Raw genomic sequence first — 12334 nt, 5'->3', positions numbered from 1 at the left:
TGCAACTAAGCCGAGAAATCATAAGCAGACAAACGATAAGCCGACATTTTTTTGAAACAGAATAATTTTCAGATTCGAAACCATGAGCTTTGCCGTTTCAGATGTATTTGTTACCTCAAGACCATGTGTCCCAGAGACGCAAAGAAACATGAATTGATTATGAACTTTACCATTTCTATTTCTGACCATTCTGTGAACAAAGTTATTTACAGGGGAAAACGTCAAGTACCACGACTGCAATACCCTTGCTGATCGCAAACGTAATAAATTATTCAACACAAAAATTTCGCAAAATATACTGAGTTGGAAGTTTGTGAGTTTTTAGTATAATACTGTTGTATAAGAAAACAGTTTCAGTCGGTTCATTTGATATATTAAAAAGGCATTCACTATGTTAACTTAATCGTTTTCTATTGTCAAAAAAAACATTAAATAGCCAATTCAAACTCCTGCTGTAAAATTGCCATCAATATTAGAATTTAAATTTACATATCATTTTGGAAAAAGTAGCCTTGTACTATCGCACTACGCTCATCTTGTGCAAAAAGAATTGAAACTTGAAATGCAGACGTGTTTCGAATTTATCTTTTGACCAGAAATATCTGTTGGCGACATGATTCGGTGATTTTGTTTAAATAGTTAAAAAAAAGATTTCTTTAACATGAAACAAGTTCATTCTGAATTAAAAACGTTCGCTAACGCAAATGTGACAAAACTGGCGCAGTTTGATAAAACCGGATCAAAAGATAATTTTTTTTCATTCGCTGCAAATCTTAAAAAATAAATTCCATCTGGTAAACGCAACCAATGACATTTTTCCCGCCAATCCTCTTTTTGTAACTTCAGAGCGTATTGTGCATTCCTTTGTGCAAATGAATTTCAATTGGACTCTACAAGAAATTTAGAGTCAAACCGCGAAAAACTTATTTCGAACGTGAAGGTTTATACCTAAAAATCCAGACGAACTGAAAAATCGCCAACGGATAGTGGAAAAGAGTCAATGAACGCAAGTAAACTCAACATTTTGAAAAATATCAACATTTGCATTTCAAAGAATAAATTGAATCAAGCTCTTCAAAGAATCAAGCTCTTCAAATTCAAGCATTTTTAAGACACAGAGGCAAAACTGGGCTTCGCGAACACTATGGAGAACACGACAAAAACAGCTTTGTAAAGTGCAATAGAAAATGTAGAAATAAACCTCGAATTGTAAATTCGGCTACGTCTCGGATTTCATCTGAACCTACAGATTAGGAGTCTCACGCCCTAACCACTCAGCCACGGACGCTTAGTTAATCATAAATACTAGTTACAAATAAAGCAGAGAACAGATGCTATGAAAGTTCCAAGGCTACCGTTTGTGATTATAGCAAAAGTGCCACCAAAAAAGGAACATTTTTAATGAACACTTTTTTTCCGAGTTAGAGTGGAAAAAAGAAGACTCCTAGATATACACCTACTTTTTTTGATAAAAGTATTCCAATTTGAGAAAACTGGATCAGGTACATTTTTCACTTCACTCAGAAATCTGATAATTAAAATCCAGTTTCGAAACTTGATGTCGACCACGTTTTTTGTGACCTTTACACCTTTTGCTGTTCGATACATTCACTTTCATCCGTTTTTCACTTAAATTTAGCCTGAATAGCAAAAACCATCTCTCGAAACTACAGAATTTCGTTTACCTTTATGTGGAATCCGAGGCACGTTCAATAATGCTTTGATATAACACCACACTATCCCCCCTTAGACCTCTTTGATGGCTTGAAAAAACACACGCCCCAAACCATTGTGAATCATATGAGGAATCCACCAGTTGTCCCTAGATCGCAACATGCAGGTATGTTCACCTGTGAAGGAGGACTCATCGCATGACAGCTCTGCCGACTGCATCACTCGCAGATCTGCAGGGACCCTATCGCCAGTTGCCAGATGTACAATATCTCCCGGCACCAATTCCCTCGCCAACAGCGTCTCCGTCTGGCCCCCATTGCGCACTCTGAAACAACAGACCAAAATGACCTTTAAGAACGAGATAGGGTCCGCAAGAACATTTAATAGAGTATTCTACGTTGTCATTTTTTTGCAACGAAGGCATATATTTTTTTGTATTGAAATGATTCAAAGCTCCACCTCGCGTCTGTGTTCAAAAACTGCTTTTTCATTAATGCAGGACAGACGTCCAAAATAAAATGTTAACTTATGTTATCAGAACTTGAATGTTCAATACCAACAATTTATCAAGCTTCGCACCAGTTCCGATACAAAACTTCGCACGAGTTCCGATACAAAACTATAAGCATATTTTGCAAAACATACGACACTCGAAAAACTATTGCAGATTAATTGAAAAATCGGATTGTATATAGATTTAAAGCAATCAAATATCTATTCTCTTACACTCGCATGAAAGCCGAAGCTCGTTAGATACGAAAAAGCAAATTTAACGCGAAAATAAATTTCTTTTGAAGAACAGCAAAATTAATGAAAATTTTGAAATGATTGGAAATAGCAACAGACAGTTGGAACAGTGTCAATGAACACAAGGCAACAGAACAAATACACTGACTTAATATTTTTAAATTGCTTTCGACTGACTAGTTTTTTGAAAAAAAAACTTAAATTTAAATGGCCTTAAAATATATAAATAGCCTTAAAATAGAAAAATGGCCTTAAAGCTCTTTGAATTTAACAAACATTTAATGATTGACATACTTTTGATAAACCTAAACCAATTTGAGAAAACTGGATCAATAGGTAATTTTTCTGATTCCACTGGGAAATCTGAACATTAAAATCCACTTTCGAAACTAGCAGTCGATCACGTTTTTCGTAGCCTTTACAATTTTGCTGTTCGATAGTGGAGTTCGACTTCCTATTGACAAAGAATATAAAGTGCACTTTAAAAATTCAAACCGCCAAAAATCAAATATAAGCGTGAACTACGTTCAAGACTCTTAAAAGGGATACAAGGAAAGAAAAGGCAAAATAAGCTTTATGAAATGAAACTTTTGTTGTGTGCCGCAACAAACGGAAACCTGGATATTTACAGACCCACCTGCTCGAATATTCGCTACCCTACTTGAATTTACATGATTCTTCGTGGGCGAGAATAAATATCTCTTTTTACTGAAAAAGGAGAAAAATTCACTCTGCTTAATTGAAGAAATTTCACTAGCCTTGAACAATTATCCGGAACATTATTAGCCAGCGAGTTGCATTATATTTGATTTTTAGAGTGCAACAAAACAAAATTAACTTACACTTTGCAAGATGGTGGCATTAGCTTCTTTAGCTCCTCCAGGCTCTTTTCAGACCTGTACTCCTGGATGAAAGCTACTGTGACCACAATGATTATTGCCTAAACCATTTGCATGATCACATTCTAATAAAATGCACCTAATTTAGATCACTTTCTTTCATAAGTGAGAACCAACTATTTCTACTATATTCTTGAGTCATTCGATACCGGGTTTTTAAGAAAGAAAATATTATCTTCTAAGAGTCTAAAACATAATGCTATAGCAGACTAGTTTGCTATCCGGCTTTTTTAAATCAAATGTAGCCTAGGTCTCCGAGCTTCTTACAGGCAAGCAGTTTGATGTACGTTTGTTTTTAAAGGATATTTTTATACTTACAGCTGTGATACTGAATGCGTCGTCGAATTGTCGCATGAGAATGCTGACTAAAGCCGAAGCCAAAAGCAGACCGATCATCGGGTCTTTGAACTAAAACGCAGAAAACATTTGAATACAATTGAAAATTATGCGATACTTCAATCGACGCATTTGAGCGAAAATACACACGGTAATAACCTATTTCATAGGTTTCTATTTTATGAAAACTGGGTACCAAAAATAATGACAATGTATTCAAATAATAATTTTTTTTACTAATGTATAATAATTGATTTGGGAGAAAAACAAACTTTTTCAATGTTAATTATGGGAAATCGGCATATTTTGGAATTGCACTCATGTCAAATCGGTTCTCAGACCTACGGTCAATTGATAATTCCATCAGAACAGAACTGTTCAAATAATTACCATATTGAAGTCATTTTAAAGCCACGCAGGTATCCTGTTAACTATACCCCCCTTCCCCCTATGGCGCCCAGTAATGAATTCCCACCCCTATCCAACCGCATATGCGTACCTTGCATTTTTTGTACCTCGTAACGAATCCCCCAAACATTTCGCAAAAGAGGGCGAGGGAATTGTTTATACGATCCCCAAACAGTAACATAATTATAATGAAAACTTCTAGAATGGGTTTTTCAATGAAATTCAAGAGCCAAACTAGTAGCCTAACTATTCGGACAATTGTTCGAAACCACAATCTACAGAAATTAGGAAACCCTATAATGCCTATTTGACCCAAAATGGCCATTCAATTCTTACGTTATCTTCATAATTATTAGCATATTCATTTTCAATTTGTAACATCAAACTTCGCGCCGAAACTTGCATCAAAAAATATGACAGTGAGCTTCTTTCAGAGAAACTGCGCTTCATGTACGCACGCGAAAAAGCAGACATTTAAGAAAAACAAAGGGTAATTGATGGAGAAAATCCAGGAAGAAAATTGACTTAAAACACGTCAGGATTCAGCCCAGAACTTGCCATTTCAGTCACTAATTGCTTGACCAACGGAAAAAACTATAAGTCGCTTTGATAAAACTCAGTCGCACAAAATTAATCCATATACTGCAAGCAGTTCAATTGGATGTCAATAAATCAGCTCACAAAGCGCAGCTTGACAAAAAATAGCTATAGCCGAAGTACTTAAAACGGGCGGAAAAAAAAACAACCAACACCACACCTTAGTTCTTTCCTGTCACTTCTAGACGTGGTAGCAACACTTCTTTAATAAGTAACATAAGTTCGACCAGACAAAATTAATTAAACAGAGCAACTGACCTATTTCAGAAAAGTTTTACATGCAAAAGCTAATTTTCTTGACAGAATTCATGTGCAATTTGTTTGCAGGATTGAAATTGCATGAAAAGCAGAGTCAAAATGGAAAGATAGCTCTTTTTTAATTAATTCTGTCTGTCTGAACTTTTTGCAACTCTCTGTAACCTACGCGCTTACTTGTGAGATATACTTCATAAATAGAGACTCGTCGTCCCCAGATTCGAACTCATTATAGCCGTGTGCTTTTCTCCTTCTCTCTACCTCATTTTCCGTCAGTCCATTGTGCGGGTCTGTGAACAAAAAAGAAAGCACATGGAAAACTACCGCCATTATAAAACATCCCCTTTAATTTGGATGCTTAAAATGTAACTAAAAAGTGTGCAGTTCATTAAAAGTATGATTGAGCATTGAGAAAATCAATATATAGACAGTGGTCTGAAGGGGACCGCAAATATTAACTGCGGGGGCAATAGAACCCTATATAGACATCGCTTTGAAAAATTTTTTTGCTGATTAAAACTCAGAAAGACAAAGCTCACTTATGAATTGATGAAATCATTTCTAATTTTGTCCAAAATGGTTTCATCCCAATTCTGCAGTTGTAAGATTAATGATAACTTACCAAGACAACTCACATTTCCTAAACAGCAAACTGGGACAATGGTATGCTTTAGCGCTTTTTCTACTAGCCTTAACCAACAAACACTGGAAACTTATTGGCCGAGAGGGCAATTCTAGTTTCCGATAGAAAAAAAATTCTTCCAAAATTTCCACTATTACAACTAAAAAGATATTTGCGGTCCCCTAGATTATATGAATACTGGATACATTTCATGAGTCACCTGTAAATGGACAACCTAGAAACAGATGGCACATAACCGTCGTCTTTTTTATTATATGGGTGAATAGCAATACTTCAAACTTAATGCTGTTTCCCATTTTAGCCCCCCAACTTATTTCCTGTTCCCTTCTACCTCACATAAGCTTCAGTTTCATCGTGTAATGAGTACTTTTACAGGATTTCAGGACCAAATACGTTTGGAATAGCCTACAAATCGAGCAGGCCAGTTTTTATAGCAACTATGAACAAAAACTATACTAGTTCAAGCGGAGCCAGTTACTGTACAATTAGTCGAGAAAGTTTCAAAAAAAAATCATAAATTTTTTTTTTCCTTTTTTCATAAACGTGTCGTTGTTTTTGCTTGGCGTGGGAAGAAAAACAAGAGAGTTTAAGGCATAAAAAATGGTCCTACTTTAATTGACTACTGTTTTTTTGGAAACTGAATCACAAATCGAAAACAATTTTTTTTCAAAATTTTTTCTCAAAATTTTTAACATTTTTCAGTCTTGAGCTTTTGGTGCCTGTCATGCACTAAATCGAGCTTCGAAAAACAGTTTTCCCTTTGTAAAAAATTAGTTTCTAACAACAACCTAAATAATTTCTTTTCAGATTTTAATAGCTACTCGCTCGTTTCACACGTTCTAAATTGGACTAAATCAAAACTTTCAGGCCTGTTTTCGTGTAATCTTTTTGCAAATGGGAGAGCCCAACTTAACAATTAGTTAATTTAAGCCTATTCAAAGAAACTTGACCAATTTTACAGATATATTAATTTCGAGTAAGATCATTTAATGGAAATCAATACCTGTGTGAACTGCGTCGATGACATCTTGGACGGATAATTTGGCAGCAGATTGGGTAGAGAGCGCATCCATTCCGTCTACAGTCATGATAAATTTTTCACTTCGGTCCGTGACCAGATCTTCAGATCAATTTCGTCACGCAAAACCAGTCGAATGCTTTGTTTGATCGACGAACACAAGTATTGTACAACACTCTTACTTCTTGTATTCTGTAGCTGACTTAATGCTGCTGGTCTATGTTAAAGCATGTTAACTGTTCTCATGGCATCGCAGAGTCTAAAAAGAATTATCATGAGCTTTCATTAAAGTTCGTCATTTTCAATCAGCATTATGATGCTACCAACGAACGACACGTCACTTATTTTTTCTTACAAATAAATTACCGCCAAATTTATATGCACCACTGCAAGTGTAAGATAGTCAAGTCAAGTGAAATTTTTTATGATCGTGAGGCGCTGCACCTCTTGTAATTTCATCTTTTCGCCTTTCGGTGCCCGATACCTGGTAGAATCATACGAAGCGCAGTATCATGCGAAATACATATAAGCTATAATTCTCCCTGCGAAAATCGAATAACGTTCTATTTCCATCAAAAATTCTTGAGTTTCTTCAAACGTTTGATTTACTTACACCTTTTGATCAATCTCAATTTGATCATCAACAGGAATTTAAAAGCATACTAAAAACGGCATGTAGTATTAAAACATAACAATCTATCAAAAAACCGTTACCAATAAACACCAAAGTGCTGCAAAATAAATTCAGATTTAAATTTTTTTTCATAAGCTTTACCATAAGATAAAACAGTTGCAGCCTAGTGAAAAATTTTATAAGATTATTTCTTGAAATTTTGTTTAAGCAATATAATTACACTTCATTTTTAATCTATGATTATTAATGAAAAAAGTGTTTCGTTTCTTATGTTACAATCATCCCTTAGGATGGAAAAGAGCTTCATCCTGGGCAAAATTTGTCACTCAATTTTAGGAACCATAAAAAAATCGTTCTAGTATGGAGTTTTGAAGTTGTATCACAGTAAAGAAGTTCCAGTCGTTACAAATACTTTTCTGTTTTTCATTGTAATAAATTTGAATGTTAATTTCAACTCACTCACTTTGTCCGAAAGGATATTTAAGGACGTTATTTGAGAAAATAAACACAAAACTGAAGGTGATCTATTAAAAACGAGTTTTCCATGTATTGTCTGTTATCTTTCGACAAAGTATAATTTTTTTTATTCTTATATTTGAGTCGAGACAGTAGTTTTCATAAATAATTTTTGGATCTTGTTAACTATCCCAACTATGGTAGCTTGTAACGAATCTCCCCCCCCCCCCCCTACAAAGAAAGAATTGAACAGTTAAGGGTATACGAATTTTGTGCCTTGAAATTTGTGCCAATACATTTGAGTTCATTTCAATGGCCCAGCTCTGATATTTTTCAAGTGTCATCATTGTAAATCATCAACTTATAATAATAATCATAATAAAATGAATTTAAGAGTAAACAACTCTAAGGGCCGACGGCCCATCAGTTAACAAGTCCGAGTCTGTAGTTGTTAGAGTTGATGCATGATGTACACCAACAGAGTATCGTCCACGTACAGCTGTTCCCATGTTCGTAGGATGATATGAAGTAATTCCAGTAAAAGTTTGTTAACCTCTGCTTCAAACCGGTAGTTTCGAAAAAATCTACTAAAGAGCCAATCATGTTAGCTAACTTGGGTGCCCGATAACAGAAGTTCAGATGAGATCTGCTTAGCCGGGGTGTCTCAACGTCGAACAGACTCTTGTTGATCTACGCGTAGATACATCATTTGCGAACGAAACATATTCATGCCCGTCAACTTCATAACCACCAGAGATAATAGAAGATAAGAACAACAAATCATGCATTTCAAGATACAGAGAAGCTGGAAGTAACTTAAATTTTAGAAGGCGTTCTTTGTAATTGAGCTCTGAACCCACAATCTACCGGGTTGCGGTCTGCTGCACATGTTCCACGACCCTGCTATCACACTTGTTCGCACAACAAACTTGGTTGCCGTACGTCATAATAGGCATGATGTATCCACAGTAAATATTTAACTTCGCTGTGATTGACAGTCGTGGGGACGTATTGCGCTTAACGGCGAAGAGAGCACCAAATGCTTCGCCACACCCGGCCTCAATATGTTGGCTCCATTTGAGACTTCCATGCACTAGAAACCCCAGATCCTTCTGGCTGTCGACTGTTGAGATTTCGGTTGACTATAGTGAAGCCACAGGAGCAGCTCCTATGATGGAAAGTATCTTACATTTGTCTTTGTTACAACTCATCAAGTTATCAGCACACCATTCGGTAAGCAATTCTGCAATTCTAGGTAACTCATTGTTGTTAATTGTCAAAACTTTCAAATCGTCTGCAAACATGAACGGGTGCCCACTGAATAGATCAGGCAGGTCGTTGACATATAGAAGAAATAGTAATGGACCAAGGAGAGATCCTTGATGTACACCGCTTCTCATTGAGACGGGATCAGAAACAGAGCCATTAATTTTTACACATTGGCGTCGTCCAGAGTGTAACATTCGTCTACTGTAGTCACACATGAGGCTTAAGAAAAATAGGCCCTATAACCATTGGCTCAAGAGTCAGGGACACTATCTCTTGTGTTTTTCTACCTCAAATCAGTCGGAGCCAATTCGGTTCGCTTGTGACATGAGACTAAGACCCGTTACAGCTTAAAGGCTACTACCAAAATATCCCCCCACTCTAGAAATAAGAACGTCCCCATACTTAGGTATCTAGATACCCAAAATACATGAACGCCGTTAAAAACCGGGTCGGAACAATCCGTTAAGTTACTTTTTATTAGACAGTGGAACTTTGATCCATTTCAGATGGATCAACCTAAAACTCGCCTTACCTCAACATAACAATCATAAAACACACTCTAGAATTCTAAATTAAGTACTCACATCGTAGCACGCTCAAGAACTGGAAGTAATTAAGTCGGTCAGCAACTCGAGAATTAAATTATGTAACTAAATGAGTTTAAAGTTTATCAGTTTCAATAACAAGGACAAGTTTTAACTCTAGAATATAGTTTCTCGTGAACCATTGGGACACTCAAGCTGTCCACTTTTTCACCGAAGGTTCACTCTAGTCCAGTTCGAATAACAATCCAATCGAGTAATGATAGTCCAGTTCTCGGGAATACGCTTGTCTCTGTTTCAGATGGGACAGCTCTACTCTTGTTCTATTGTGACAGAAATTGCGAATAGCAATTTCCCACTGTTTTATCTAGCAACTTTCCCGCATTTGTTACTCGATTGTTCTGATTTCTCTTTTTCGGTTTTCAGTTATCGCGAGTAAATCGTGCATGACAGGCTCCATTCGAATTTTTGAAAAATTAAATTTCACTCCAAAATTAAGTGCTCTTGCTTTTCTCAAGGTCAAACTTCCAAATATGACCGACTGGCACATACTCCCCGGACTCAAGATCGATGTCCTCATCGCGTGCTGTCGTCTGCCAGTGAGTCCCAGAAAACTGAGTGTTGCTCAAGGTACAGTGCCAGTGGTCATTTACAGAAGTTTGCAGCAGACTTAAGCTTATCTACACCCCAAATTTCACGGCCATGTAAAATTTTCACACTATCGCTAAACAGCAATCAAAATCTGCACACACCTGCACCCTTGAATTCTCGCTTTTCAAGCCAATTATTTAAAACTTCTTTTGTCCCATTCAATTAGGAAATTGTCATGCAGCATTTTGATTTATATAATAGATATAGCATATTAATAACAATATCTGATTCGTTAAAATTTCTTTTTCGTGAACCCAGGTTTCACCCGGATCCACACTCAAGCCCCCCTTCCCTCTCAAGACTTAAGATCCCTTCGAACCATCCGCTCATCTCGCACTCTTCGCCTTGGAGGTGCCGCACCCTGAAGTACTAGATACGGCAAACTGTCTCAACTGTTCTTCTTCATCATCGGAGCTAATCACGATCTCCTCCCAAGCCTTCAGCTGTTCATAGGATCGCATCCATTCCTTTTGCTCCTGCAACCTCTTTGCCTGGTTGGGTAGTGCCTTCACCCTAGATTCCCGGTTCAAACAAAAGGAGTTGTGCAGGCTCAGGCTCACGTTCTTCGCCAAGTCCTCCTCTAGTATCGATTCCCTCGCTTTAGTATTGTCTCTAGACATTTTACCCACTCTCTTCCATCCTGTCGTGATCGCATTTCGATGGGTTAACAGGGGTCTCTTGAAAGCTTCCGGCCCAATCTCGGCCTGGAACTGTCGATACTCCTTTTGATGCTTTCTCATGTGATCTTTCGTTGTCATGTATAACCAAGACGTCTGTGTCGCTCGAAACCATGGAAAGTACCTCAAACGGCTCCATACGTGTCTGACTTCCGTTGGTATGGCGAATACTTTGCACGAAGTCTCAAACAACTCGAGTCTCCTGCTGTAGTCTATCGCATATATTGATTCAGCCGTTGGCGTCTCCGCCTCCCGATACTTCGTTATATTCTCCTCCATCCATCTCAGAGCCATCATCGTACTCACTACTAAGAGCGTCACCTTCTGCCGGTGATCCGGTAATCCGATCGACCGAATTTCTTCCATATCCCACACCAGGCAAAGGTTCTTGTGATCTGGATACCACACCGTTTGTGCCAAACAGTGGCATGGGCATTCTCTATGGGTGATCTCAATGCTCCTGAGGTTACGCTCCCCCGAGGCTTCCAAGAGAGGCTCAAGCTCCATCATTTTCTCATGCATCGTGTCGTTCTCTTCCATATTTGGAGCACCCCCCACAGGTTTTCCGATCATGTTTTGTCTCTCATGATCGCTTGTGTTCTCACTTTCCAACTTCAAAAGCTCTTCTCCCCAGATTTCACTCAAGTCATCTCTCAACTCTTTCGGTACTGTCCCTCTGATTTTCCTCAACAACTTGTGCGAGTGATGCGATATCCGAGCCAACCTCACACACTTAGGCACTGAGAAGGCCTTGTCCACCAATACTCTCTGGCTGGATGCTTCCACCATCGCCATGTGCAGTGGGTAGTGGCTTCCGCACAAATTGGCCATCATTGACCCTATCAGGGATTTTGCGTTCAATGGCAGGCCATAAGCTTCGCTCATGGGAAACCCCGTTTCCGCCTCGAGACCAACCTTCCAGCTCCGGATGTGTTTTTGAGTCACCTGCAACACCCCAGGCCATGATTCTACGCTCAACGCAGTCACTAAATGGTGTTCAGACTCTAGCCTCTCCAGTGATTGCAGACTACACATTCTCGAGAAGAATCCGAGAGCTGTCGCTATATTCACCGTAGTTCTCGCGTAACACTCCGCCACTATTTGCACTTCACTTTTCTCCCTCTCCGTGATGTCTTCAAACCAAGTAACCAGATCTTTTTTTTGAAAGGACAGTATCCTGACACATGATCGTCCATCGCAGGTGTGCTCTCCATTCCCACACGTCGAATCCAGACAGCTACCCGGCTCCATCTTCTTTGCTGACCCGAGATTGTTCGTCTTTTCGCCTGACTCCTGCATCTGAGGTGAGATTAGTTTGTGCACCACACTCAACTTTGCCAAATCTTCATCTTCCGTTGGTGCTAACCTCACTCGCTCGGTGGTTTCCTCGATCAGACTCGCGTGGGGATGTGGGCACCAGGAGGGTCTTAATAACTTCCATACCACTCCCAAGTTCGTGATCAACAAGCCATTGCCATCACCCATGTTCACTTCAACTCTCTTGTTGGAGCGCGGTATGCTCACCACC

At 38.4% G+C, this 12334-nt stretch overlaps 1 protein-coding gene across 2 annotated transcripts in view; it reads right to left on the bottom strand.

The window, feature by feature from the left end:
- LOC134840534 (calcium-transporting ATPase type 2C member 1-like) overlaps window positions 1-6833 on the bottom strand; it is a 38670-nt gene extending 31837 nt beyond the window's left edge. For both annotated transcript variants that reach the window (XM_063856412.1, XM_063856413.1), the window contains exons 1-5: window positions 6563-6833; window positions 5094-5206; window positions 3639-3728; window positions 3264-3361; window positions 1851-1999 (exon numbers count right to left, since the gene is read on the bottom strand). In XM_063856412.1, the coding sequence (XP_063712482.1) occupies window positions 1851-1999; window positions 3264-3361; window positions 3639-3728; window positions 5094-5206; window positions 6563-6647 (535 nt within the window). In that variant the 5' untranslated portion in view covers window positions 6648-6833. The remainder of the gene's footprint in view (window positions 1-1850; window positions 2000-3263; window positions 3362-3638; window positions 3729-5093; window positions 5207-6562) is intronic.
- Between the last annotated feature and the right edge of the window lie 5501 nt (window positions 6834-12334).

Source organism: Symsagittifera roscoffensis, chromosome 2 (assembly GCF_963678635.1).
Source record: "Symsagittifera roscoffensis chromosome 2, txSymRosc1.1, whole genome shotgun sequence".
Lineage (NCBI taxonomy): Eukaryota > Metazoa > Xenacoelomorpha > Acoela > Convolutidae > Symsagittifera > Symsagittifera roscoffensis.
This window is presented reverse-complemented; position numbering and strand designations above follow the sequence as displayed.